The sequence below is a fragment of the Asparagus officinalis genome, chromosome 10, assembly GCF_001876935.1.
Source record: "Asparagus officinalis chromosome 10, Aspof.V1, whole genome shotgun sequence".
Taxonomy (NCBI): Eukaryota; Viridiplantae; Streptophyta; class Magnoliopsida; order Asparagales; family Asparagaceae; genus Asparagus; species Asparagus officinalis.
The window spans coordinates 12150150-12176188 of record NC_033803.1 but is presented as its reverse complement, the minus strand read 5'-3'; the positions used below and the strand labels follow the sequence as shown (position 1 = coordinate 12176188).

Below are 26039 nucleotides of genomic sequence, written 5' to 3'. Positions count from 1 at the left end.
TGAAGCAAGGAAAAAAAATACCAATACGATAACATAGGTCAGGAAAAATACCAATATGGCAATTTAGACCAATTATATTATTTTGGGTATTAATTCAAGTTTCAGTGGTTCATGGGACTAATACAAAATATTAAAAATATAAGGTACTTATACAAATAAAACGCCAAAAATAAAGGTTTTTAGTAGAAATCACATTCAAAGATGCTTATTCTATAGAAATCATATTTTATTTTTAATTTATACATAAGCTACCTTTAAAATATTTTTTATTGCAATCAACCACGTAAGCCCAGTTTTAGGCCACCTTTTTCGGTTTTGCTGTAATAATTTAGTTATTAAAAACCAAATATATTAGACAGACGGTCCTCAAATGAGGTTAGATAAGGTCAATTACAGAAAAAACTTAACTAAAAAGTAAACACAGACAGTTACTTGTAACAAAAAAACACTTTAAAAATAGTTTATTTTTAAATTAAAAAAATAAAAGGGAATTCCCATATGACGATATTATTTTAAAAGCGGTTTCTTAAAAAAAAATCCTAAAAAGAAACTGAAAGTGCCACGCATCGCAGTCAAAGAGCAATAGATTTTATTCCTCTAGAAGACGGACCGAAACAGTAGCGGCACAGTGTCGGAGTATTATTTCTGGTCGACACCCCAAAGTTCACCCACCATTATAATTATGGTCCCACACGATATCCTCGAGGTTATAAATTGGGTTTTGTTGCTAAAGCGGTGTCATTAACTATTCACGCTTCTCCCAGTCTCTTTGACCCACATTTCAAAATCTCTCAAATAGCCGCGAAAAGAACCAAGAAAAGGAGAAAAAAGAAAAATCGAAATCCCTATTTCCCCTTTTTTTAGAAATTTAGGGTTTCTAATATTCCTCACTCTGCTCTCTTCTCCCATTCCCCTTCTTCGTCCCGCTATGTGTTTGTGCTGTCCCAAACCCTAGTTCTTGGTGAAAGGGGAAAAAAATTAGGGTTTGGAGATGTCAATTGAAGAGAGCAGATGCAATGTGGAGTTGAAGCAGGAGGTTCTGTCATCTAATGAGAGGTTGTTAACGTACAGGAGAAGGAAACGTGCGAGAAATGGGTTTTCAGCGGACGAGGAGGTGAAAAGTTCTTCATTTTGATCTTTATTGCAAATAATTTACGAAAATTGCAAATATTTTACGAAAAGATTGAGTCTTTCTTGAGCTAGGTGGAGTATTTATTGTTTGATAGTGGCAATGGTACGATATATCTGAATCTTTTACATTCTAATGTTGAGGAATGGGGCTTCTTTCGAACCAATTTTGCAAAAAATTCTTTTCGTTCTTGCACGTTGCAACAATTTCTTCACTTCTTGCTTTCGTTGAGCTGAAAACATGAAACCTCTGTTTACCTTTCTTGATTCTGGAGCACAGCATTGGATCTGGCAGTACAAGATTTGCAATCCCCAACAGACGTACTACAACGTTTTTTTTTATCATTAGACCTGAAATTCTTTAGGTTTATAAAGTGAAGGAAGACTCTGAGTCCTGTTCTTGCAAGTATTTGTCTTAATTATCGACGCTGATACTTGTGGCGTGGCACATTGATAAATGTTTGCAAAGTTTCTTCATCCGTATGCCTATTCATTTACGAATTTGCATCTTTGTTCATTTGAGCAAGGTCAAGTTTTTGTTTGGGAAGTTGTCTAATTTAACCGTTAATTCTTTCGTATGTGATTTCTTTCTTGGTATCTTTCAATGTGTACAGTTGTCCCTTTCTAGTTCCTAGTAGTTTTGAAACAATTGTCTATTGTTTCACTATGATAAAGTTTGATCTGGATTTGGATTGTGATGTAGTGGTAGAAAATTCACCACCTTTGTTCTCCTTGCTGCTAATTCATAGGCTGGAATGTAGAACAACACATGCACACATAACATTGATTTTTCTAGGTAGAATCTCAGGACGATCTGCACTGGCACGGGAGGAAGACATATTCTAGGGTAAACTGTTAATACATTATTATATTGCCAATCGGCTGGAGCGAATAATTATACACTCACGTAAGGCAAATTTGACATGTACGTTGTGATAAAATTTGTTGAATATTTCAATTTTGATAAAGATGATACAATGAATGACATTCTACACGGTTTTACATGAAAGTGTATTCCTTTTGACACTTCAGTGGATTGAGTTGTTTAATTGTCCTTGTGAAGAGGGTAACTAAAATGCTTTCATTTGGATAACCTCAAAGGATACATAGATTTGGAAACTAGGATGAAGACAGGGATTTACTCAACTTAAGTATTCACAGTCCATAGTTGACTCATGCTCAATCTCAATGCAAACATTTAATTCTCAAACAGAGGTTTCTTCTTAGGGTACTCACGCTCGTTCTCAAATACCACCCTAGCCTTAAACTCTATAACAATGGTCCATTCCTAAACGCTACGCAAGTGATACCGATATACCCTTCCCTTCCCTGCTGCGCCCTAGGGGGATTTAAGAATTAGCCGTTTGACATCATGCATCATTTAGAGAAAACTTTAAGCAATGCCACTTTGCTAATTCTTTTAACACTTGGTCCAACACTGAATCCTCTCTTTCAAAGCATATTCTCTATGTCCTCTTATTTAGCAGAACTTCTCATGTTATAGGAAGGTGACTAAGTAGCGGTGCCCTTGCGTATGTATGAAATTCTAATGTTGCTGATGCAACAGTAATGACTGTTTACTATCTCAGACTTGTGAGAAAGAGTTTAAGTTGTATTTTGGCACGCCTATAGTTTTGAAAACAAATATTTATGAGGCGTGTTGGTGGGATGTCTTATAGAGAGATTATGTTCCACCGGTCAAGTTTTTGAAAGCTCACCCAATCAGGTTTTAAGTACGAGCATAAGATCTACGAACTTTAAATTTGTGATTAAATAATGAATCTTGGAAGAAATCACAAAAACAATTTAACAAAAAATGTCATCGTCAATATTTGGAACTGTCATCGAAGTAGTTGTTTAATTATTGGTGTTTCTTTCTGTAAAAAAATTAAGTTCTTTGATGAGTAAGGTGAAAAGCTCTGGAAACCTGTATAATCTTATTTCCTATTACATGAATGACTCTTATGTTTTGTCAGCATAATGATTATTGCCTCATTTCAATCTATATTCTATACACTTCAAGTTCCCCAATACGTTGCCTGTCATTACATACAGCCTTGATGCTGACTTACATGTCTTGGTTGTTGAATTGTCCTGTTTCTTGTTACGACAACTATCATGTCATCATCTCTCAAACTTCATAGATCTGTACATTATTCTTCTGTTTCCCTTTCAGAGATATTGTTTGTGTGTGCAACAGACTATGAAGGACATGTCATCATCCCTCAAACTTCATAGATCTGTACATTGTAGCTATATGGATTCTGTTTCCTTTCAGATATATTGTTTGTGTGCAACAGGCTATGAAGGAACTTCGTCATATAATGTTATGTACTACCAATTGTGGGCAAGGTGATATTTCAAGAAGAAATAGCCACTGGAGAAACGTGTTGGAACACATGCTGCAATTGCCAGATGTCTGTGAAGGTGGTGGTATTGAAAGCAGTATCAGTGATGCACTAACCCATGGCCCGCCTGCGGATAATAGAGAGTCTAATATGGCTGATGTTCGTGCAGACATTACTGATAGTAAGGTATTATGGTAAATTGGTCTTTCAGACAATTCTCAATTGCGATTGACATTCTTACTTGTGTTGGTAAGTAAGTAGGTTTTATTTATTATTACAGGACAGACATAAAAGCCACTTTGGCGTGACATGTCAGTCTATAAGGATGGATGTTTCGGAATATACCTTAGTGAATGTGTCAGAAACGGGAACCTATGATCCGACCAATGCAATTGCTGACAAGCAAAAGTGCCAGGATGCTTTCTTTAATATTTTATGCTCGGAGAAATTTGCTTCCTTATGCAATTTACTTTGTGAAAGCTTCCAAGTCATAAAAGTTGACAAGTTATTTGACATTAGCCAGATCAACTCCAATATGAAAAATGGAGTGTATGACCAGTCTCCGGGATTATTTAGTGAAGATCTGCAGCAGGTACCTTAGCTTAGCCATTTATCATTTTATCTTGCAGTAATATGTCTGAATATTGTCTTAATGTTAGTTCTTTAAGTTATGTGACAGCAGTTTTACTTGGTGACACTAAGACATATCAATCGTGTTTATTGTATTGCATTAGCAAACACCATTAAACTAGTTTAATTTGCCCATCTGTTGGAGCTCTGGTTGTATGTCAAACAATGTCCTGGAGTTGTTTACTTGCTGCTGATTGATTTATTTGAAATACAGAATTTGGGATTTGCTTGTTTCACATTGCTTGGCACTTGTGGAGATCTCTCTCTAATTTGCATAATCCTCAAGTATTGAATATCATCGTAACAGTTATCACAATTCCTCCATGGTTTCCAATGCCCTTTTTCTCTCTTTTAATTGGGGCAGTATTTTATGAAACATGCGCGCGCGCACACACCCCTTTTCACTTGATATGCCTGTTGTATCTTTTTCTAATAGTACCATTGTCACTTGTTCTCCTTGTTGAATAGAACTTGTTAGTAGGTTTTGATAGTGTTGGTTACACTTCCACAGTGTCTTTGTGTTCCTTTTTTCCAAATGGTTAATTCGACATTTAGTATGCCTGAGGATTGTGTAGCAAAGGTTTTGGTAAATATTATCTATAAGTTTGATAGTCATGATGCTTTTACTATCCTAAAGTAATCGTTCAGGGTTTCCAGCACTGATTTATGCTGCTTGTCATTTTGGAATAAGGCTTATTAGTTGCTATGTTTTATTCTTGACTCTCTGTTTTTTAAGTATCTAGATAGTCGAGTAATTTCTGATTGATTCTTGATTTTTAGTGCCCATTATTTTTTTTTCCCGTCTGATGTTAGGTATTAATTTCCCTAATTCATTCTGCAGCTGTGGAGAAAGTTCAGAAAAATTGGTGAAGAAATGGTCCTTCTTGCGAGTTGTCTTTCAAATATGTCCCAAGGGGTTCATCAGAAGCAGGTAAGAAGAACGGGCTATTTCTTCCTTTTCACTGTCTATTTCATAGCTGTAGATACTTCATCATATTATCTTAAGAAAACTGATAGTGCACACACCCAAGCTGCAGGTCTGAGATGCAAAGCTGGTGCTATTGATCTATATATCCTTGTTTTTAGGCCAATTAATTTACTGTTATAGCCATTGCAGTGCATCTTTTAAATAAAGGGGGAATTAGATTAAAGCAATAATCACGAAACATCAAATAAATAGAGGACATCAGTATTCTAGGATTCATCTTTCACAATAATTCCACCTTAAATTGTATTCTATTCCCGAGATGGCCTCCATTGTGTCTGGAGGTTTTGGCAGCCCCTATGTTATCTTGGTGGCCTTCCATAGTGCAAACTAAAGATAGTGTTCAATACTAATTTAAATATATATACAGAAGTTTGGCTTACAGTTGACGCACCACTTACTTTTCAAAGAAAAGAAATATTTCGAGTAAAGTGAAAACATGAATATCCATTTTATCACCTTTTAAGCAAAAATATTTCTCTTATTTCTATTTTGAGATGGTTCGACTTTATTCTTTTCCGACCATTGTTTTTCCTTGTGTTGCATGTTCATTTTTCTCCTCTATTTTCTAGTTTTAAATTGTACGTGGTACTGCAGACCTATAGAATCTGCTTGGATCCCGACATCATTTTTGTTCCGCTTGTTTTTGTAGCCTGAAAGTACAAATATCCCAACTAGGGGCTGCATTCTGTCCAAATACGGCTCAGATATGACACTAATTATATCCATATCCACTTACCCATCATGGATATGGATACAGATATATCTCGGTAAGGAAAATTCATATTCATATCCGCAAAAAATCGGATACGAATATGGATATACATGTGGATATATAAGCAGATATACATACAGATAAAAAATGGATATGAGAAACTTAGATAATATTAGAAAAAATATAGTTCATGTGATAGAAAAGAGTTCATTAATATGTTCATTATATTTGAAAAGCTAAGATTAGACATCTTGATCATCAAAATTAACCCCAAATCCATTAATCTACGGGTTAAAACTATTGCACGACGTGATACTATATAATATAAGTATATATATATATATATTAAGTAATCTGGGATAGTGCTACTACCAATAATAAATATTTGTGTTGGTAGTGATGTCTTATTCCCCATTCAACTCATCTCCAATTCCCAACCCTCACCTAACCCATCTGCTGAATGTGTGGGCTCCCGATTTCAATGATGGTGGGAATATATCATCCAACTACCAAGCACAAAAACTATTAGCTTTGTACCGAAAACAACATATTTCTCTCTCTCTCTCTTCTCTCGTCTCCTATTATATATATATATAGTATATAAAGTATATATATATATATATATATATATATAAAATTATTATATATACGATTAGAAATCGAGAATAAGTAGATATAGGGGAATTAACAGTGATCCGGAATATTTTCTTCAATATAAAAGACATTATCCGAAGCCATATCTATCCGGCTTAATCAGATTTGAGTAGAGTCATGGTCCGTATCTATCGGATGACGGTTAACAGATATTTCCCGGCATCGGATATTAGATACGGTATAGACACCAATCCTAAATCATGACCCACAATTCTTGTAGTCTACTTAATGAGCCCCCGCCAAGGTTCCAAGTTTTTTCCATGATAGTGATGCTTGCCATGCTCCTCATTGTAACTTATCTGCATAAGAACTCGTGTAATATTTGCATAGGTTGCAGAAGACCTGGTAGGGGAAAGCTGTCCGCTGAAATGTGAGGCAAGTGATGCTCTTTAACTCAAGCTTTTGTTTGTTTATTTGATTTGGGATGACCGTGATGCAGTGTTCTTCAACATCAGCCAATAAACCATAAAATTTAGGCTTAATTTCAGATTGACCCCTGTAGTATCACTGTTCAAAACTCACTACCTTGTAGTTTCATTCTTGCAAATAGACCCCCTAGATTTAAATATCTTTTAACTCTTTTACCCTCAAACTCAATAATTTCACCAGTTCCAAAATTTCACCCAGTGTAAAACTGTGAAAATAACACTGGTGGTCTACCTGCAACAATGAATTACAGGGTTAGTAAGTTGAAAACAGCAATACAAGGTGCCAATGTGAACTCAATCCTAAAATTGTGATATAGCTTTTAACCTTTTATTTTACCTTCTCTTTGCAGGAGAACTGTCAGGTCGAAGCTATAACAAAGAATTCCAACGGCTCAAATACCATGATACAACTCCCATCCTGTGAATCTGTTCCCTCCACTAAACCAAATCAAACCGAGGTTTCTGTTCTTTACAAAGCTTGCACTTGCAAGCAATGTGGCAATGAAGCCGATGCTAAGCACAGTCTTATCTGTGATGAATGTGAAGCTGTCTATCATTTCTCTTGTGTCAAGCCTACTGTCCAAGAAATCCCCACTAAGAGCTGGTATTGCACTTTCTGTTCTCAGAAAACAAAACAATCTTCTTCAGAAAATACCCAAGAAAATGGCTTGCATAATAGTAACTGTGCGGTATGTGAGAGGCTTGAAATCCCCGAGCCGAAAGAGAACCTCAATGAAAGCATCGGGGAGAGCTCGGACTCTAGTCTGGAGTCTGATGAGCCACCAGAACCATCTAGGACTGCTTTATCGCGCTTATGCAAGCAATGTGGAACTTGTGAAGATGACGATAAAAGATTCTTAATATGTGGGCATAGTCAATGTCCGTATAAGTTTTATCATATCCGGTGCTTGACAACTACGCAAATGGCGAGTCTTCAACAGAAAGGCCAAGATTGTTGGTACTGCCCTTCTTGCCTCTGTAGGGCTTGCTTTCATAACAAGGATGATGATAAGATAGTCTTGTGTGATAATTGCGATGAGGCTTATCATATATATTGTATGAAACCTCCGAGGGCTTCGATACCTAATGGTCAGTGGTATTGTCTAAAGTGTAATATAGCAAAGGCGAAAGAAGGGATGAAGAGGTATGAGCAGTGGGTCTTGCAACAGCATGGAAAAAAGAACGGCAGACAAGCTAATGAAGAAAATAGGCATGTGGATATGATACTCAAAGTTGTTGATGAGTTGAACTCAGAAGAGAAATCTGCGGCTAGAAGAAAAAAGTAGAACAAGAAAACTATTTGCATGTCCATCTAAATCCCTGCTCAGTGAGGATTTTGATTTTTGACAGTTGGGTGCATCCTTGCCCTTGTGTCTACTTTTCGGTAGCTTAATTGTATTTTTGGTCCCATGGATGGAGCATTGGCATAGTACCTGTACTTTCCAGAAAATGTGACAAATGCATCTTTTTCTGTAGGCGATTTTGGCAAAAAAAAATACAAGGGGTGGTTTACAAATTTTTGATGTTTCAGTAGAAATCCAATATCTTCTTGAAGGCATTATGATGATTTTGCATTTGTAAGCTTCTCTAGCAGGATGAAATAAACTACTAGTGAAGAATGCTTTTATTTTCTTCTGATAAGATAAGAATGCTTTTATTAACTGTTGCGAGAAGAACAGTTGATGAAATTGGTGATTATCGCAGAGCTTCTGTGAGGTAAAAACTCCGTACTAGCTATGTTTAATCTGTCCTCGATGATTCTTTGTGCACTTATGAGATTATCAAAGCTTAAAGCCATTTTATTGACTTAGTTTTAATAAATTTCCTCGATAATTAAACTTGTTCCGTGTAACATCAATTTTTTTGGGCGCTAAGCTTCAAAATGTGGCTGGATTTCTTGTCGGATGTGAAGGAACACCGAACTTTTTAGAAACTTGAAGGGGGGTATGGATGGGATTTTCTGGATACGTGTATTTGATCATGCACTTTCAAAGTTGAACAAAGTTGGGAGCTTAATCCCACATCGGGTGCAGTAGAAATCAAAGAGGGGGAGATGGGTATAAAATAAGGAGGGGGTGCGACTATGTAAGATACTTACCTGGACGGGGTCCTTGGGTGATCATGGAGGCCCAGGCCTAGTCCAGCGGCCCACATTGCACATACAGTGGGTGCGCTGGGCTACCATCTCCCCAAGTGGGAGAGTGGACGTCATTATTTGTTGCCGAGGGGGAACGCGCACGCGCGGCCCCCGCCCAAAGCTTAACTACCAAATTTTCGTAACGGGCCTTATAGGCCTTTTATGGACTTTATAGGCCTGGTTTAGGAATGCTAACTTTAGTGTTACGCATTTGGCCCGTAGAAGTCGCAGTGTGGCTTATTCGGTAACTCTATAGAAATTTTCTAATAAAATTGATAAGAAATGGGAATGTTATTTTTAGTATTTCAAAACACATCATGTTTAGTATGGGTATGAATGACAATTTGGAATTTTATTCCATTCCCACTCATTCTTGTATGTCAAACGCAGCTTCAATCGTAGCGAACTCCCATATAAACTTTCATAATCACACAGCTTTTGTCAAAAATCCCCATGAACTAACATAAACTAGAACCAAAAAACAACAAAAAAAAAAAGGAATTTTGAAAGTTCAAGGGCTTTTCTGCAGCTCCAAAAAGTTCACCGGGGTTTCGGTGTGATTTTGAAAGTTTCATGGGGGTTTACTACAAAGCACTGAAATTCCATGGGGGTTTAGTGCAATTTACCCTTTATAAAAGACAGTAAGTACAGCTGTCTTTCATCTAATTTAATCTTTTTTATTTGTAGAAGTTCCAATCTTAACCGTGATCAGTTCTAATGTAACTAGGATAGTCTCATCAATGCTAAACCCACTTGCTTATGTATTTTGGTCTGTGAAAGTTCTCAGATACAGGCAACTTGAGTTAATTTAGTAAAGGTATACTAAAAGTAAATGTATTTTTCAACTGCATTTGTATACTAAACGAATATCATTCTTTTATTTTCAAGAATACATCCACACCGCAACAGAACACTGAAAATTCTCCGGAAAAAAAAAATCACACGCTCAATCCAACAAACTATACTTCTAAAAACGAAAAAAAAAATATATATATAATGTACAATCAATCAATACAAGCCAATATAATCTGGTTGACCATTGAAATCAACAAGTACTTATGTCATACACAATCAAACTAGCTTGACTCCGATCAAAACCCTTCTCTCATCACAAGAAGATGAAGCACTCCATCGATATTAGAGGATTGTCCAAATCCTCCACAACTTTCAAACCTAATCTCTTCTGTGAGCTACAAAGATTCAAAGGCTTAACCTTCTCATTTCTCTTCACTAGCCTGTGTGAATCCTTGACCCCATTATTCCTAGAGCTCAGCGTCCTACTCGGGTTAGAAACTACTGGCTTATTCTCACTCCTCAAGCTCTTGTGCCTAGCAATCGGCCTTTGAGGCGAGCACGATCTCTCTCTTTTCGATGGCAACATCTTCGGCTTTGGGGGGCAGTACCTATGAGGGTCAAGAATGATTATGTCTGGGCTTTTCATGGTTACGCTTTTGCTCGAAACCGAAGGACAAGAAGAAGAACTAATACTAGTGCTAGATACCGAAGACAGAGAATTCGAAGAGGAAGACAATGAAGAAGATGATGATAATGAAGGGGGTTGAATTTGTTCAGGGGGGAGTTGAGATTGAGAGATGACAAGCTTGTCTTGAGGACAGTTTGTATTTGTTTGAGGAGGAGAGGAATTGATGCAGCATTTGCTAATGCAAGTGCCCATTTTTTATGGATTTGAGAAATAAAAATAGAGTGAGGAGGTAGATTTTAAGGAGTCTGAGAGAAGTTTAAATTGTATCGGCGGGGTTGGAAACCGTTGGGCAACGGATACATGGGATTTTGTGATAATGATGGGCGGTGACTTTTAACAGGAGCAGCTCGTTTGCGTGGCGTGATTAAAGGCAGTGTGAGGCTTTTTTAAGTTTGGGGGACAATAAAGTTTGCAACTTCAAGGTGGGTAGCACCCGTAAACAAGATAGGGTTATTTAGATATTAGTCCCTCGCATCTTTAATAGTTTCACACTAGTCCCTCAAATCTTCGCAATCGCTGCCCAAGATGCCTTGCGATTATTGGTCCCTTTACGACCAAAATATCTCTCGGTTTATGTTTTTCGTTAGCGCATTGCGAGAGAGCTTAGGAAATAATGCACTAGTTCGAAGATTATTATTGTTCGTTTGATGCATCAAGTATTCAGTGGATAAAGAACAATGCAGGCTGATTGAAATCACTCGCTGGGTAGCTTCCCTCAAAATTGTAACTGCAACTTAAATTACAAACTTACAGAAGACGGTTTTCTTGTTTTTTAGACCCTAATACCAATTAAAACAAAGATAAAGAGGTTAACCAAAAACTCTTAACATAAGTGAGGTTGAGAGGGTAAAAGCTGTGGCATTCCTTGAACTTGTTTGACATTTTTATCACGAGTAACATGGTTTTTTACCAAAGGGACTGTCAAATGTGTTATCTGTCATCGAACTTTTCTGCTTCACTCAAAACTTCGATATGCGCCGTTTATGATCATATACATAGGCTATCAAGAGGACGTAGAGAACATTTTATCAGAAAACAGTAAGCTTCACGAACAGTGAAATATGTAACTTTAGCAAGTGATCCATACTTGACACCACCAGTAAAATTGTATAAGAGAGATGCTTCTAAATAACAATGACCCCAGACTGAGAGAAAAAAACAAAGTTCAGATAACACAACAAAATAAAAAGTGTGTACCATTTGTTTTGTACAAGTTGAACGAACTCCATTCATGCTCCATGAATTTATGGAAAACAAAATATAAACACTTGTTTCATTCTGAAACTTAACAGAAACAAGGCCTTCCCCCCCTGGAGTAGCCAATCAATCGTTTCATGCGTTCATACAATTTCGATGATCAGATCTACTTATAGTAGAAAGAATCGGAACGAAAGAATGGATTGCGGGCAATGTCATGCATCTTTCTTCATTGCCAGTTTACTCATATATTGCTTTCGATTATAATGTCAGAGAAGTAAGGCAAAAAAGGCGTGTAATAATGTTCCGGGGTTCACCCATTTCCCAATTCTTTCAAGGAATGCACTTTGTGAGCCATCTAATTTCAAGTTGAGTGTTCTCTGGAGATCAAAGCAACATGTAAGCGTAACAGTCCATTACATATAGGTTTGGGTAATTTCAAAGCCCCCCAATTAGTTTGAAAATTTATTATAACCCCAAATAAGTTGGGAAATCTAGAAAACCACCAAAAGATATTCTTTCACTTAACACCCATGACGACGCTACATAAACTATCATCAATTTAGAGGCTTGAAGGATGAAACTACCGAAAACAATTTTAGGGGATTGGGAGCTCCGATCTGGGAGCATACGCGACCACAGAGGAGAAAGAAGAGGGAGAAGTGATTTTAGGATGAAACATATAAAAGATGCTGGGTATGTTGGTCTTTTGACAGCACACGACAGACCAAAGCTAACAGGGTTAGTTCTGGAGGTTTTGGGACAAACTTATTGAGGGTCGAGTGAAATTTTCAAACTTTGGGGGTTAAGTGAACAACACCCAAACTTATTGGGGGATTCTGAAACTTACCTTATGAGTCCTAAGTGCAGGGCAAGGATTTCCTTACCTGTGTTGCTTCTTTAAGAGGACCCCAGCATTCAACTTTGTTGTACTTCTTTGAATTGGAATGAAAATACACAAACACCACAGCCTCCATCAGCTCGGGATGCTTGCTGAACAGGGCAGAGTCTCCATAAACAACAGCTTCAAGAACCTAATAATAATCAAAACTACAGCTATTATCGTGGTGTCTTCATTAACTTTTAATGCTCGAAAGTCAAATCATATGTTCGATGAATAAATTATCATAACAACTTCATCAACATGGAGATGTTTCCATTTAAATAACCTGGCTTCTATATAGCTGCAGATAAACGCAGTTCTCTTAATCCAAGAATTATTCAAGTATGGAGGGTTGCCGATGGCAGCTGGATTTAAACTTCACGATGATAGGGGTTTCATGGCTATCTCACCTCCTGGGTATATTATCTGTTTATTTTCACGTTGGTGCCCCAAAGTTTACCCAGTTTTAGCTTTGCTACTTCAAATTATTTTTTAACCTTTTGATACCCCAAAGTTTCCATCTCATTTCACTTTGATACCCCCATCCAAATTGCATTAGGTTTTATACTAAATTTATCCCAGGTGCTATCCCCGTCCGCTACTATGGGAACATTTGGTTGTTTGGAACCCTATCCTATCAACTAGGAAAATTGACCTAAAATGTACAAATTTTAACAGAAAATCTAATGACATCTGGGAGGGTATCAAATGGAATTGAAACTTTGGCAAAGTGTTAAATACTTTGGAGTATCAAAGTGAAAAACCAGGAAAATTTTGAGGTACCAAAGAGAAAATAAGCCGTCCTTATTAATGGGAAAACAGGAGGAAGAAATTTATGGTGATGATATTTAAAATGAGAATATAATTAATGCTTAAGCAAAATACTTACCAACGGAAGCTCCTTAGAGAAGACATAGTATCTAAACCCAGCAGCAAGCTCTTGGACGGGATTGGCGCCACTTACATAGCAGTGAACATGCAAAGACATCTCATCTTTCACTTTTTTCCACTCGGCTACAACGTCGTCCCTCTGTAATGTCGTTTGCCACTCCCTCAGCTGTCATCAACATGAGAAACTGTCATTTGATAATTTGACAAGATGTCTAATTGTTCATTATTTTTCTTGTTTCAGAGGAATATCTGACACTTTAGTTAGAAATACTAAATCATTCGGTTGTTGGACATGACACGAAAATAACGATGCAAAAAATCCATATAAGTAGGACCTGGGGACCTGGATACTTGACAAACATAAATGCACACTTAAAGAGAAACGAGAGTATATTACGTGAGAGAGAGAGAGAGAGAGAGTATGCTCATCCATCCAAATGCCAGTACTCTCATTCCTACAATATAATAGCATATGACACGATAGTTTCGTAAGTGCTACAACTTCAACCTAGCATACAGTTTATATGAACTCCAAGAATTAACTGTAAGTAGTATTTCTAGGATTGGGACTTCAACCTAGTATACAGTTTATATGAACTCCAAGAATCTAACATAAACTAGAATTAAGTTCCCAAGTCTACACAGAGCTTATCTTTATTTATTTATAAAAAAAAGGTCTACACAGAGCTGAGTTGGCGAGCAGAGAGCTTTGAATCTGTAGATTATTGGTGAAGTGTTAGCATGGTGAGGTCATCAAATCCTTAAATGAGTATGCCACACCCTCAAATGAATGTATTTTCCATACCATATGCAAACAAACAAAATATCTGGTATATACTAGTTGCCATGTAACTCAAGAATCAAGCATTTTTCTTAGGAAGGAATAAATGATTAACAATATATATAAGGACTAAGCAGAGTATGGCAGAAGAAATTTCAGAATGAACGACCTATTAGTTTTTGTTATGAACATGAAAATTTCTATGAATGAAACCATCATACATGCACTCAAACTATTTGCTTCAGCTAGAGAGAGATCATCAGAGTGAACTATTTGCCAGAAGAGGGTAGATTCGTTAACCAAAAATGTTAAATCTTCATCACTTCACGAGGCAAGTAATGACAAAGTAAATTCATCAAGATGGCTCATAGAAGATGTAGATCATACCATATCATTGGTGATATTGTTGGAGACGGCTAAGGTCAAATTGGCTGTAAAGTCGCAATGTGTGAGAGTGTAGGCTCTTGGAATGGTTAACAAAGGCTGTTTTTCAATTTCCTCTCCCATGAAAACTACCTTTAGCTTGGAAGCTTCAAATCTTGCCGGATGTCCCAAAAGACTTACAGCCTGATCATAGAAACACATACATTAGTTTCAGGCTCATAATATATGAGAACTGATTATTGTGCATTTTAATCAAGCTGGACTCCATTAGAAGGCTCCACTACTGATTATTGTGCTATCAGTCTACCAGCACGCTCTTATCTGTTTTTCGCTCACCTAACAAAATGAATTAGTTGACATTGATTGTCGGGTTAATTGCAGATAGACCCCCAGTATTATCGCCAGATTAAACTTACTGATGTCGCATTTTTATTGTGTAGATAGACTCCCTGAAAGAGTTCTGCTGTTGTAGGTAGACCTCCTAAGTAAATATATGGTCGCAGGCCTGAAAAGGGTCAAAAAATTCACTCAGGGATCTATGTGCTACAGTAGGAACTGCGATAGTACAGGGGATCTATCCGCAATTAACCTTGATCGTGCTTGTCCTTCACTTTCTATTGCCAAGGTAGCTCTCCAAATTGGTGTCCAATTGTGATGTTCTTTGTCACGACAATGTTGTTAACTTGATGAAAAAGTGGTGATAAAAACTAGACAGCTGATGAAGGATATGATCCTAGACGAAACATGCTAAATGTTTGATGAACTGAATAAATTGGAGGCAAAAAAAGAATTCCTCAACGGAAAAAGTATAATCATCGGGCATGATTTTCTCCCCCCCAAAGTACACACAACAAGTCAATGAAGTCATGATCGATGCACATGACAATATCTGCAAAGTTTTACAGACAAATCCATCCATGCAACAATAGCAACATCACAATCTGATAAACATAAGAAAACTATGGGCATTGTCTACAATCTACAAGAAGTAAAACAAACAAAAGAAGAGAGAGGTGTTTAGTACCTGTAGCACAACAGATCCATAAGAGTCCCTCCTATCACAAGACAATGCAAGGAGAGGCTTGGCGGAGCCCAAACTAGACATAGCTCTTTTTCCTGCAGAATGCGAGCTGGTAGCAGTAAATGAGTTGTTAATGAATGCATTCCTTGTTGAGAAGCAAGCCATGAAAGCATCAAGCAAGAAGATGAAGATGATGGTGAGCTGCTAACAGACAGTACTGTGTCTTTCCCTTCATCTATCTCTCTTGGCCTTCACCATCTCCACGGTCTTCAGCCCAACCCTCCATTGGTTTGATTGAGGAATTCTTTGGTACTGTGATTTGGATTCTTTTGTGAGGTTGGTCTTCTCCCTTCAGCCTTCTTGTGGTCTGGATTCAATCACACTCAAGTAGCCTGCTCATTCACCACGAGAGAGAGAGAGAGAGAGAGAGAGAGAGAGAGAGATGCCCACATTGTGCCACGTGGCCTTATCTCATTGGTGGTGCTTCTGAACGAAGGGATAATGAGATGGCCATGTGGAATGATTAGAACGGCTCTTGGAAGATAAGCTGGGTTTGAAATTAACTTCTCTCTCTTGTAGGAGCATCACCTATGGCAAGCTCAAGATTTGAAAAAGTCGGGAAAAAAAATCTGCTGCACTTTCTTTAAATACTACCGCACACAAGAGAGAACAGGTAATTGTAAGATTATCGGCTATCTTCATCCTCATCCAAGCCTTTCCCCTTCAAAATAAGATCGGCGTTACCGAATAGCCTGATTTATATTAGAAAACTATAGACAAAGAAGCTCACATTTAAGATCATCTGGTATCCTTCAAATTCACGTAGATAAATAACAATTTAAAAAAAAAAGTTACTATAGGGAATTCTACATTTAGCTCCATGACACACATAAAGCCAAGAGCAAAGCAGAAGACATTCCCACCCAGGCATCTGTAAGATAAGTGACATAAATTGACATCAAGTATTGCAATCCCGGTGCCCGAAAGAAAGGAAAATATTTGTACACAGGCATTTCCGCGAGAGAGAACATAATTAAATTATTCATTCAAGGAAGAATAAATTGCATCAGAAAAATTATTCCAATAAATGGGAACTGTTATATTACAACAGGTGGATGAATAAATCCAACTCTTCTCAGGGAAGAAGGAACCAAAACTCCCGATGAACTGGGTGTTAACTTGGTATAAATTACAGTTTCATCTGGGCTAACTGAGGAGCAGAACGAAAAGAGACTGCATCAATATCCCTAGTTGCACAAACCCACTGCCTAAGTGTTTCGATGTCATCGCCCGAAATTGTTGGTATATGCCAGCTGCCTCTTTCAGATTCCTGCGTAAAGTGAGGAAAAGTAACGACTAAAGCAAATGAACAGCCGAAAACAGAAACTGATAAAAGCAACTTATCACGGATTTTAGGAAATGAAAAGAGCAAGTCAAAAGATGAAAAACACTTAAATAATATATATTTTCCACTGCTAAATATAACTGATAGGCCCAAGCTAAACTACAGGTCTTGGAGCAAAATTGCAGTCAAGCAAATACGCAGTCCTTTGTTTGCATTATGAAGAATTTATAATCATTTCGTTTAATCTAAAACCTGTCTACACTAACACAATAGGGAATGCAGGTGCAAATTAGATCCATTACCTGTATAACAATCGAATAGGGAGGTGGCATGTGGAAATTTGGACCTCGTTTAAATGTTAATCTCACCTGCCAATACCAATATGCAAGTTAGAGATGAAGACTATAAATAGCTCCTATGAAACAAGTAGAATGTAACCGGGATTTATACTTCTAATCTGTCACAACTATAATAGGGATGATTTGTAACAAATTATTATCTAATTTACATCCTATGGAAATTCTAAGGAGGTATACACCTTCAAAAGATCTAATTACATGTTCTTAAATAGTAACAAATTCCAACTGGCATGAGAATATATCTAGCATTTTGCAAGAGTCTTCAAAAGAAAATGAAGATGAAACCATTACTGCAGAATAAAACTTTATTAATGATTTGACAATAAACAGTTATGTACCCTCAGATCTAGACAAGTGTGAAAAAACAAAGGTTACCGATGAAATTAGCCTTCAAAACTGCCAGTTGATGTCGAGTTCTTTAATTGAAATTTTGCTGATCCAAACCCCATATGTTATTGGAATTATGTAATTAATTAATCTTCTCAAATAACGTATTGCACGTGTTCATATCCCTTTTTTTCCTTTTTTTTCTCAGAACAGCGTATATTGCCAAATAACATTGGCTACAATCATCGAGCACGCATTTATATCCCTATTTGCAATCGTATGTTATCATTTAGTCATGAAAAGTGGCAAGATTCAGACACCAAGGAGGTCCCGAGAACCAAACCAAAACGCAACAAACAACGCTGACTTAAGTTTGACATTAGATATTAAGTAATTAAACCTGTTGTTTCTCGAAAAGAAAGGCATTTTTAGACACCTAATACGAACCATGAGAATGCCTCCCTACAATCCTGAGTCAAACTGATGTTACTGCCACTTATGATTATGCACAGATTGGAAGTATGAATTGCAGAATATCAAGATACCACATAGAACCATGAGAAATTTAAAATCTGAAATCGTCCGCATGGGCAAAGGATGAACTTATTCAAACTGTATATAATAAATCATGTGGACAATAACAGACCAAAGATAATGACAGCTATACTAGAACACATTTCTCACCGCTACTACGCAAGTTCGGGAACTGACGTTGCTAAACACACAAGGCTAAACACGCAAGGGTAGTGAATCAATTGTGCATGATTCAAACAATTATTTGCAATTTAAAGAGAGGAAAATGCGATGTTGACAAAGCAATTCATTATAATGGACCAGCCCTGGTTATGATGAAGTTAAAACTTCAGGTCAGGGCAGCATGCTTGGAGAAACTTTCTCAACAATTAAAACTGTAAGAATGTCATCAGGAGGTACCAATATCGAATTAAATCTTGTACTGATTCCAAGCAAAAAGAAAGTCGTGTATTAAATATTTTATGAATGATGCAACATGTGAAAATGTTTGCAATTGCAATGATTCATCTTATTAGGAATTTAGGAGTAAAAGAACAAACCTGATGCTTCTCCTTCCATCTTGGAAAGAAACTGGTTCCTAGCAGTTCAAACAAGTGGTCCCTCATCTCATCATTTGTAACAAGCAAAGATCTAGACTTAACAGCCGCATACAACCAGTACCTGCGATAGTAGAAAACCTATTATCAAAGGTTGTTCAAACTCCACAGAAATGACCTAAGCCTGAAACTTTAAGCTCACAAAACGTTGAATGAACATGAACGTAACTATACTCAGTTTAGATCATATTCGTGCTCAAGCTATGCTAACATAGACATGGGTATGGGTGCGGATACGGGTGTGGATGAGTACGGGACAAGGATAATTCATAAAAGGTAGGGTACGGGGACACAACTATATATAACAATCCACAATAGATTAATATTTCTTTTTACACTCACAGTTTATGAGATTTAAAACTCATGCAATATTTTTATGTTTCTTATATGGTTCTTTTACTATGTAGATTAAAAATTAGCAAATTGCTTGTTTTTAACCCTATACCCAAAGACCCTTAAAAAATCATAGTTTTAAACTGATAGGGACTGAAACAAACCCGACAACTGTCCAACGAGTGTCAAGAAGGGCATGTAAAGTGTACAATATACGTTCAAGAAGCATATCACATGTTTTAAAATTAACAAATGCCTTACATAATTAAATACACGTTTGTATAAGTGTATGAGCACGCCCGTGGAGTGTCCAATGAAGTTTTGGTGCCCTATTCGTGTTACGACACAGGTAGGGCTTCATGAAGAAGTACCTACCCTACATAGGTGCTCGACTTCTTGTTAGCTCATATTTGTTCAACTTGACTCAAGGTCTAGCTTGACTTATCAAAAGGTCGATAACTTAATTTAACACAATTCAACTACATTTCAAATATCTTCTAAGTATATTCATTTGGTTTCGTGTCTAGTACAATAAATTATAAATACCCCAAAAACATGAAAAAAAAATCCAGGACATATAACTAGTAACTTGGAACCTATTCTATAATCCCAAGCCTTGGAATGATAGTCTCTTCAGATAAATAAAGAATATAATTTGAAGTAGGTGAGAAATGGAAAAATAACCATGTTATGATTAACAAGTTCATATCTCAAGAGCATAATAAACTGTTGCATTTTGACTGAAATGACTATTATTGTTGTTAGGATGCAATAATTATCCAAAACAAGCACATAATTTAATAATACAATCCAATGCTTTATATGGTAGCAATGTTGCCTAGGTACGGGTACGGGTACGGGTACGGGACACGGCAAATTTGTAAAAAGTAGCGTACGGGGACACGGCTGTATATATATAAAATAATTCACTTTAGATCAGTGTTGAATTGAATACCTATTACATTTGCAAATATACCCCAAAATATGACAAGCTATTTTTATTTTATTTAACATTTCTAAGAAATAGAAAAGTATTTTTATTTTATTTAAAAGTTTAGAACTAATATTATTACTTATATAAACCCAAACCTAAACCCTCCCCATATAAAACCCAAACCCAAACCGCAACCTCCCCCCTTATAAAACCGCAACCTCCCCCTAGGTTTCCCCAGTCTTCGTCGCCTCCAATTTCCGCGAAGCTCGTCTCCGTCGCCTCCAATTTCCGCGAAGCTCGTCTCTGTCGCCTCCTCCGAAGCTCGTCTCCGTCGCCTCCTCCGAAGCTTGTCTCTGTCGAAGCTCGTCTCCGTCAAAGAATGGGTTACGGGCTAGGGTTTTCACAAATCTCCCTCAAAGCTGGTCGTTCACTCCTCGCTCGAAGCTCGTCGCCGACTCATCCCTCGAAGCTCGTCGTCGGCTCCTCCCTCGAAGTTCGTCATCCCTTAAAGCTCGTCGTCCCTTGAAGATCGTCCTCAACGGTCTTCCCTCCAGGTTCGCAACTTTTTTCCCCTCACTCGTGAAATCGCCGTGTCCCTGCCGTTTGGGTGCGGAACCGTACCCAAACCGCACCCGACACGGCTACGGCACCCATTTTGCTGTGTCGGGGTAACATAGTATGGTAGCCAGATTTCTCCTTGAAAATCTTTAACATTTGATGTTTATAAATTATAAAGTTTTCACATACATTCATTTGCAACTAGCTTCCTAGGACAATAAATGGGTTAGAGAACCTTAAGACTCAGTTAGGGTGTGATTGGTAATCTAAGGACCCTGAACTTGAAGAAAGCCTTAAAGTAGTTATCGTGACTGAGCAAACACAAATACAACAGCTTGAAGCTCATTTAATTTGACTCGTTTAGTGATTCCACAAAATCATGTTCATATCTAAGGCACAAAATACATGAAGACAAAACAGAAACATACTACCAAATTAGGGTTGATAAGTTCTTATGAAAAACAGATAAAAAAGACCTCACTCTATGGAGACAAGATGTGCAAAACATGGTTTATTGTGGTGCAAGGAGAAGGGGAATACCTGGGAACATTTTTCATATCTTCCTCCACATATTTACTGACATTCTCTACCTACTAGGCTTCTATTAGGGATGCACATCCTTAGTGTGCAAGCTATGTCTTATCACTCAATGAACCAGAAATCTTATTAACTAAACAGTGCGAGAAACACCTTCCTGTTAACAAAAGCTAGAGTGGCTGCAAGTAGATGTTACACGGGTGCGGGTGCGAGTGCATATAGGGGTACATGATACAGAAAATTTGTAAATGGCAGAATACGAAGACACGACCATATATACATATTGAAATTAATAATGTACATGAGATCAATTTTGGTTTTCATTCACATGTTATGAAAACTATAAATCTTATAACATTTTTATTTTTTATTTATTAAATAGATTAAAGATAGAAAAAGTAACCATTTATGAATTAAATATACAGATGACTCTTTAAAATCATACTTCTAGATTGGGTATTGGTCGAAACAAGCTTTACATGTCTTCAACAAGTGCAGGAAGTGGACAGTAAGTGTAATGGTCTAAGAACTGAATGGCGAGTATTAAATAATTTATTACATGTCTGAATAAAATCATACGTAAGCATATTCAAGAAGTGCCCAAGGATTGTCGAAGTCCAACACATATACAGAAACCCAGATGAGGTGCCAAGATAACTTAGCTCCAGGCATCTTACATTTCATCATGAAGCATTTATTATAAATGACACATCTTCTCAAACATAGTTTAGTCAGGCATAAGTAAAGATGCACTAACCAGTCATCATTTGATCCATACGGAGTAGCATAAAGTGCACCAGCCCTCCGCCAACCTTCCAGCAGCTTCTTATTGCTTGGATTATCAGCAAGCCCTCCTTTTACCCTCCGGCTATGTAACACAATAAGTGGCAGTTTTTTTGTTGGACTTAGTTGGCGTAATCCATTTACAACAGAATTTAGCTGCCATACATGTAAAAAAAACGTGTCTACTTTAACTAGAATTCATGGGACATTACATCTGCCACAATAAGAACCACATCGTGAATCATAATGTATACGCAGATGTTTACCTGGATAAAGCTGAAGTTTTTTTGATTATACAGCCCTATGTTCGCCCCATCAACAACAGCATCAAATGGCCCGTGATGCTCAAGCCACTCCTGAAATTAGTATTATATGTCACCAAAAACTTCTTTCCAGAAACAAAAAACATTAAAAAAAAAACAGAATATTCTTTGAAAACGGAATTAGATTAACAGTAAAAAAAGCATGGACACATCTTTCCATGCAATTCATTCATTTGTCATATTAAAATGCATGACATGTCGAAAATTGAGAATTCATAAATGACTAGAGTTGATTATAAGAAGTACAGCAGGTCACGAGGCTTGAGATGTGTGCTAAGTGGCGTATTTCTTTGAATATAACTATATTCTTATGTTTTCGTGTGTTGATTTGTTGTTTTTTTTTTTTTTTTTTGGGGGGGGGGGGGGTGGGGGGAGTTACTGTAGCTAAGAGAAGGTACATCCACACAGGGCTGACAGTTCATTAAATCTCAACCAAAATCCCTCCAATTTTGAAGGGTTTGGTATTGAGGAGAGAAATCGGCTTTTTGGGTGGCTGATCAACCCCGTTTATCTTCTCAACCAAACAATGCAAAGTATAGAAAGTTGATGTGGACTCAACAATTCCAACATGTTCCAACTTTTCCCCTCAAATTAGAAGCGATTAAACAAGGCCTTAACAAAAGGAAATTATAAAAGAAGATAAAGATAATATACCTTCCTAAGACAAGTCTTTGCATGAGGTACATACCAATCCCCCCAATGAAAGTTTTACCAAGGACAAATACAACCAGTAACTAAGGCTACCAATTGTCTCAGGTACAACCATAACCCAAACTAGCCATCCCGCTCACTTAGCGGGGTTGGGTTGGACACAGAACCTCAAGCCGCCCTATTTGCAGCCCATCTATAATCCATCCAAAACCTCAAATCGCTGCATGTAAATGGAATAATACTATGTGCACTATGTATTTAAAATGATACTGCATCAGAAACATGTAGGTTTTGATGGCTATAATAGAAAGTGATCACTCATGAACTGCGCAACCAATGTAGAGCATGTTTGGCTACTACTTACTTTTTGAAACCTTATAAGTTACTTATTATTTATTTTTAAAACTCCTTATAAGGAGGTTTAAAAAAGCAAAGTATTTGGTAAAATCTTTAACTTAAATAATATAATATAATTATTAATTAATTAATTAAATTACTATTTCATAAATAAGTAATTAAATAAATAATGACACTATTTAATTAATTAATTTCTTATTAATTAAATAATAAGTTAATAAAACTATTGATTAATTAATTAAATTTATTATTTAACAATTACTTAATAGTGGCACTACTTAATAAATTCTTATTTTTGAGATCTGCTGTAGATTGATAAAGGGGGATCGAGGTTATTTTGGTCTTTTGGCCAAAAATAAAAAAACTCCTTATAAGTAGGTAAAAAATAAGTTGGGTATAAGTAAGAAATAAGTGAAAAAAGTTAACTCTCACCAAATATAAGATCGGTACCTTATATAAGGAAAAAAGTACTTATAAGTAGAATAAGTTATTTATAAGTAAATTGCCAAACATGCTCGTAGTATCCCTTGCTAAAAATATAGATTATCCAGTACATGTACATTGACTATATGTCACATCCTTCTGCATGGCACTAAGGACCAGAATGGGCTAATAAATGTTAGCCAGTGGAAATTTTTGAATAAAACCCTTCTAAATGCTTCAAAGTGTGGAGGACAAAAGCACACTCCTATGCTCTAAGTAAACAAGTCTTCAAAAACTGCAACTAAACAAATCTACCATAAGAAACAAACAGAAAAATAAGGAAATCATTTATCATATTGTCAATCCAGGGGTTGACAATATCCTTCAAATGGCACTGATTAGTGTCATCTCCTTCAGCATCAACACCAAGGACCAGAAGCATCAACACCAAGGACCAGAATGAGCTAATAAAGGTTAGGCTGCTGTAATTATGAAATAAATGTATTCAATGGTTCGCAAGTGTTCAAGATAACCAATGCAGAGCAAGAGCCAATATGTCAGAGATTTAGGAACAAAAGCACTCAGATTGTCTAAGCAAAAAGTATAAATTCATTCAAGATGTTTCAAAAAATTTAAGGTATCTAATGCAGAGCCAGAGCCGATATGTTAAAGATTTAAGAACAAAAGCACTTCAATTCTCTGAGAAAACAAGTTTTAAATCCATTCAAGATGTTTCACAAGTGTTTAAGATAACCAATGCAGACCCAGGCTCAGTATGTAAAAGATTTAGGGACGAAAGCACTTCCTATCTCTAAGCAAACAAGTATTTAAAATTACAAACACAAACATAAGCAACTCATGCAAACAAACCTGAAATCCAGTGAAGTCAGCCTTCGCCTCCCTCTCACAAGCCAAATTCGCCAACTTTCTCCCAAACTCCTCGGTCTCCACCGGATCGATATCAATACATACCAATCTCTCCCCGCACCGCCGGCAAACCCCATCCCCGTTCATTCTACGCTTCCTCCCACGCTCCACCTCCCCTTCCCCACCACCAATCCCATGCCACCCTCCCCTCCCTTGACCGCCCCCTCCTTCAACTTCCCCTTCATCCCACTTCTCCTTATTCCGCCCCCTCCGCGCGTCTCGACATAAACCACTCCTCCACCGCCTCCACCGTCTCCTCCCCAACTCTCCTGACCAAAGTTCCGCAACCTATGCAAGATCTATACACCTCATCTCCCCTCTTCGTCCCAGCACTAACTTCCAGCAATCCCCTAAGCCTCATCCTCCTCCGGCAAAACCCATTCTCATCATATGCCAACTCAACTCCGCGCACTCTCAAAATCCCAATTTCACAAAAGCCAAGCAACGCCGGCCCGTAAGACCTTCAGCTTCGGCGGGATCGCCGCCGCCATCATCTGCTTAACAAACTCAAAAGCCCTCCCCGGGTTCTTATCATTGGCCGCCAATCGGCGGCGAGCGAAGTGAAAGTGGCCTTCATTGCGGCTCAATTCTTGTCAAGCCAACAACTGATCGTAGATTTCGTAGCCTCGAGAGGATTTGGGGAGGGGGAGAGGGAGCAGAGGTAGAGGAGGGAGTTGTATATGGGGAGGAAGAGGGGATGGAGTCTCTTCGGGCAGGGTGTCGAAGAGGCGGAGGGCCTCGGCGAGGTCCTTGGTTGCGGCTGCAGATGCCGATTTTGTGGCGGAGGACGGCGTCGGGGTCGTCTGGCGGCGGGATTTCTTGGAAGGAGCGGGAGCTAGGGTTAGGTTAGGCTTTGATGTGGTCATGCGGGCGGCGGCGGTGGTGTTGGACGGCCGGGTTTTAGAGAGGATTTGAAGAGGGAAGGAGAGGGACGAAGCATGGCCGGCGGCGGTTGTGGCGGTGGTGGAGGTTGAGGAAGAAGGGATTTAGGGTTTTGGGGGAGGAGAGAAGAGAACGGCGGATGAGAGAGCAAGGGAGAGAGCCCGCCTAATGCGGCATTCGTCCTGGTCCAGCTCGTCGTCAGGGGCTGTTGAAGACCTTCAGCTTCGGCGGGATCGCCGCCGCCATCATCTGCTTAACAAACTCAAAAGCCCTCCCCGGGTTCTTATCATTGGCCGCCAATCGGCGGCGAGCGAAGTGAAAGTGGCCTTCATTGCGGCTCAATTCTTGTCAAGCCAACAACTGATCGTAGATTTCGTAGCCTCGAGAGGATTTGGGGAGGGGGAGAGGGAGCAGAGGTAGAGGAGGGAGTTGTATATGGGGAGGAAGAGGGGATGGAGTCTCTTCGGGCAGGGTGTCGAAGAGGCGGAGGGCCTCGGCGAGGTCC

At 38.0% G+C, this 26039-nt stretch overlaps 2 protein-coding genes across 3 annotated transcripts; one reads left to right on the top strand and one right to left on the bottom strand.

Moving 5' to 3' along the window:
- On the top strand, window positions 792-8515 carry LOC109825176 (PHD finger protein EHD3-like). Of its 2 annotated transcripts, XM_020391945.1 has the most exons (6): window positions 793-1114; window positions 3429-3662; window positions 3757-4068; window positions 4948-5037; window positions 6791-6835; window positions 7239-8515. In XM_020391945.1, the coding sequence occupies exons 1-6, from the start codon at window positions 992-994 to the stop codon at window positions 8172-8174; spliced, it is 1740 nt and encodes a 579-aa protein (XP_020247534.1). In that variant the 5' UTR covers window positions 793-991; the 3' UTR covers window positions 8175-8515. The 2 variants fall into 2 exon arrangements, with proteins under 2 accessions (XP_020247535.1, XP_020247534.1); XM_020391946.1 differs by lacking the exon at window positions 6791-6835 and having other exon boundaries at window positions 792-1114.
- On the bottom strand, window positions 11655-25735 carry LOC109826463 (proteinaceous RNase P 1, chloroplastic/mitochondrial-like). The gene is given in 12 exon segments (XM_020393494.1): window positions 11655-12085; window positions 12593-12739; window positions 13478-13645; window positions 14648-14827; window positions 15669-15866; window positions 16858-16995; window positions 17313-17378; window positions 18770-18890; window positions 21946-22127; window positions 22238-22327; window positions 24596-24871; window positions 24873-25735. Coding segments are annotated over 12 exon segments (1818 nt in total). The 5' UTR covers window positions 25014-25735; the 3' UTR covers window positions 11655-11974.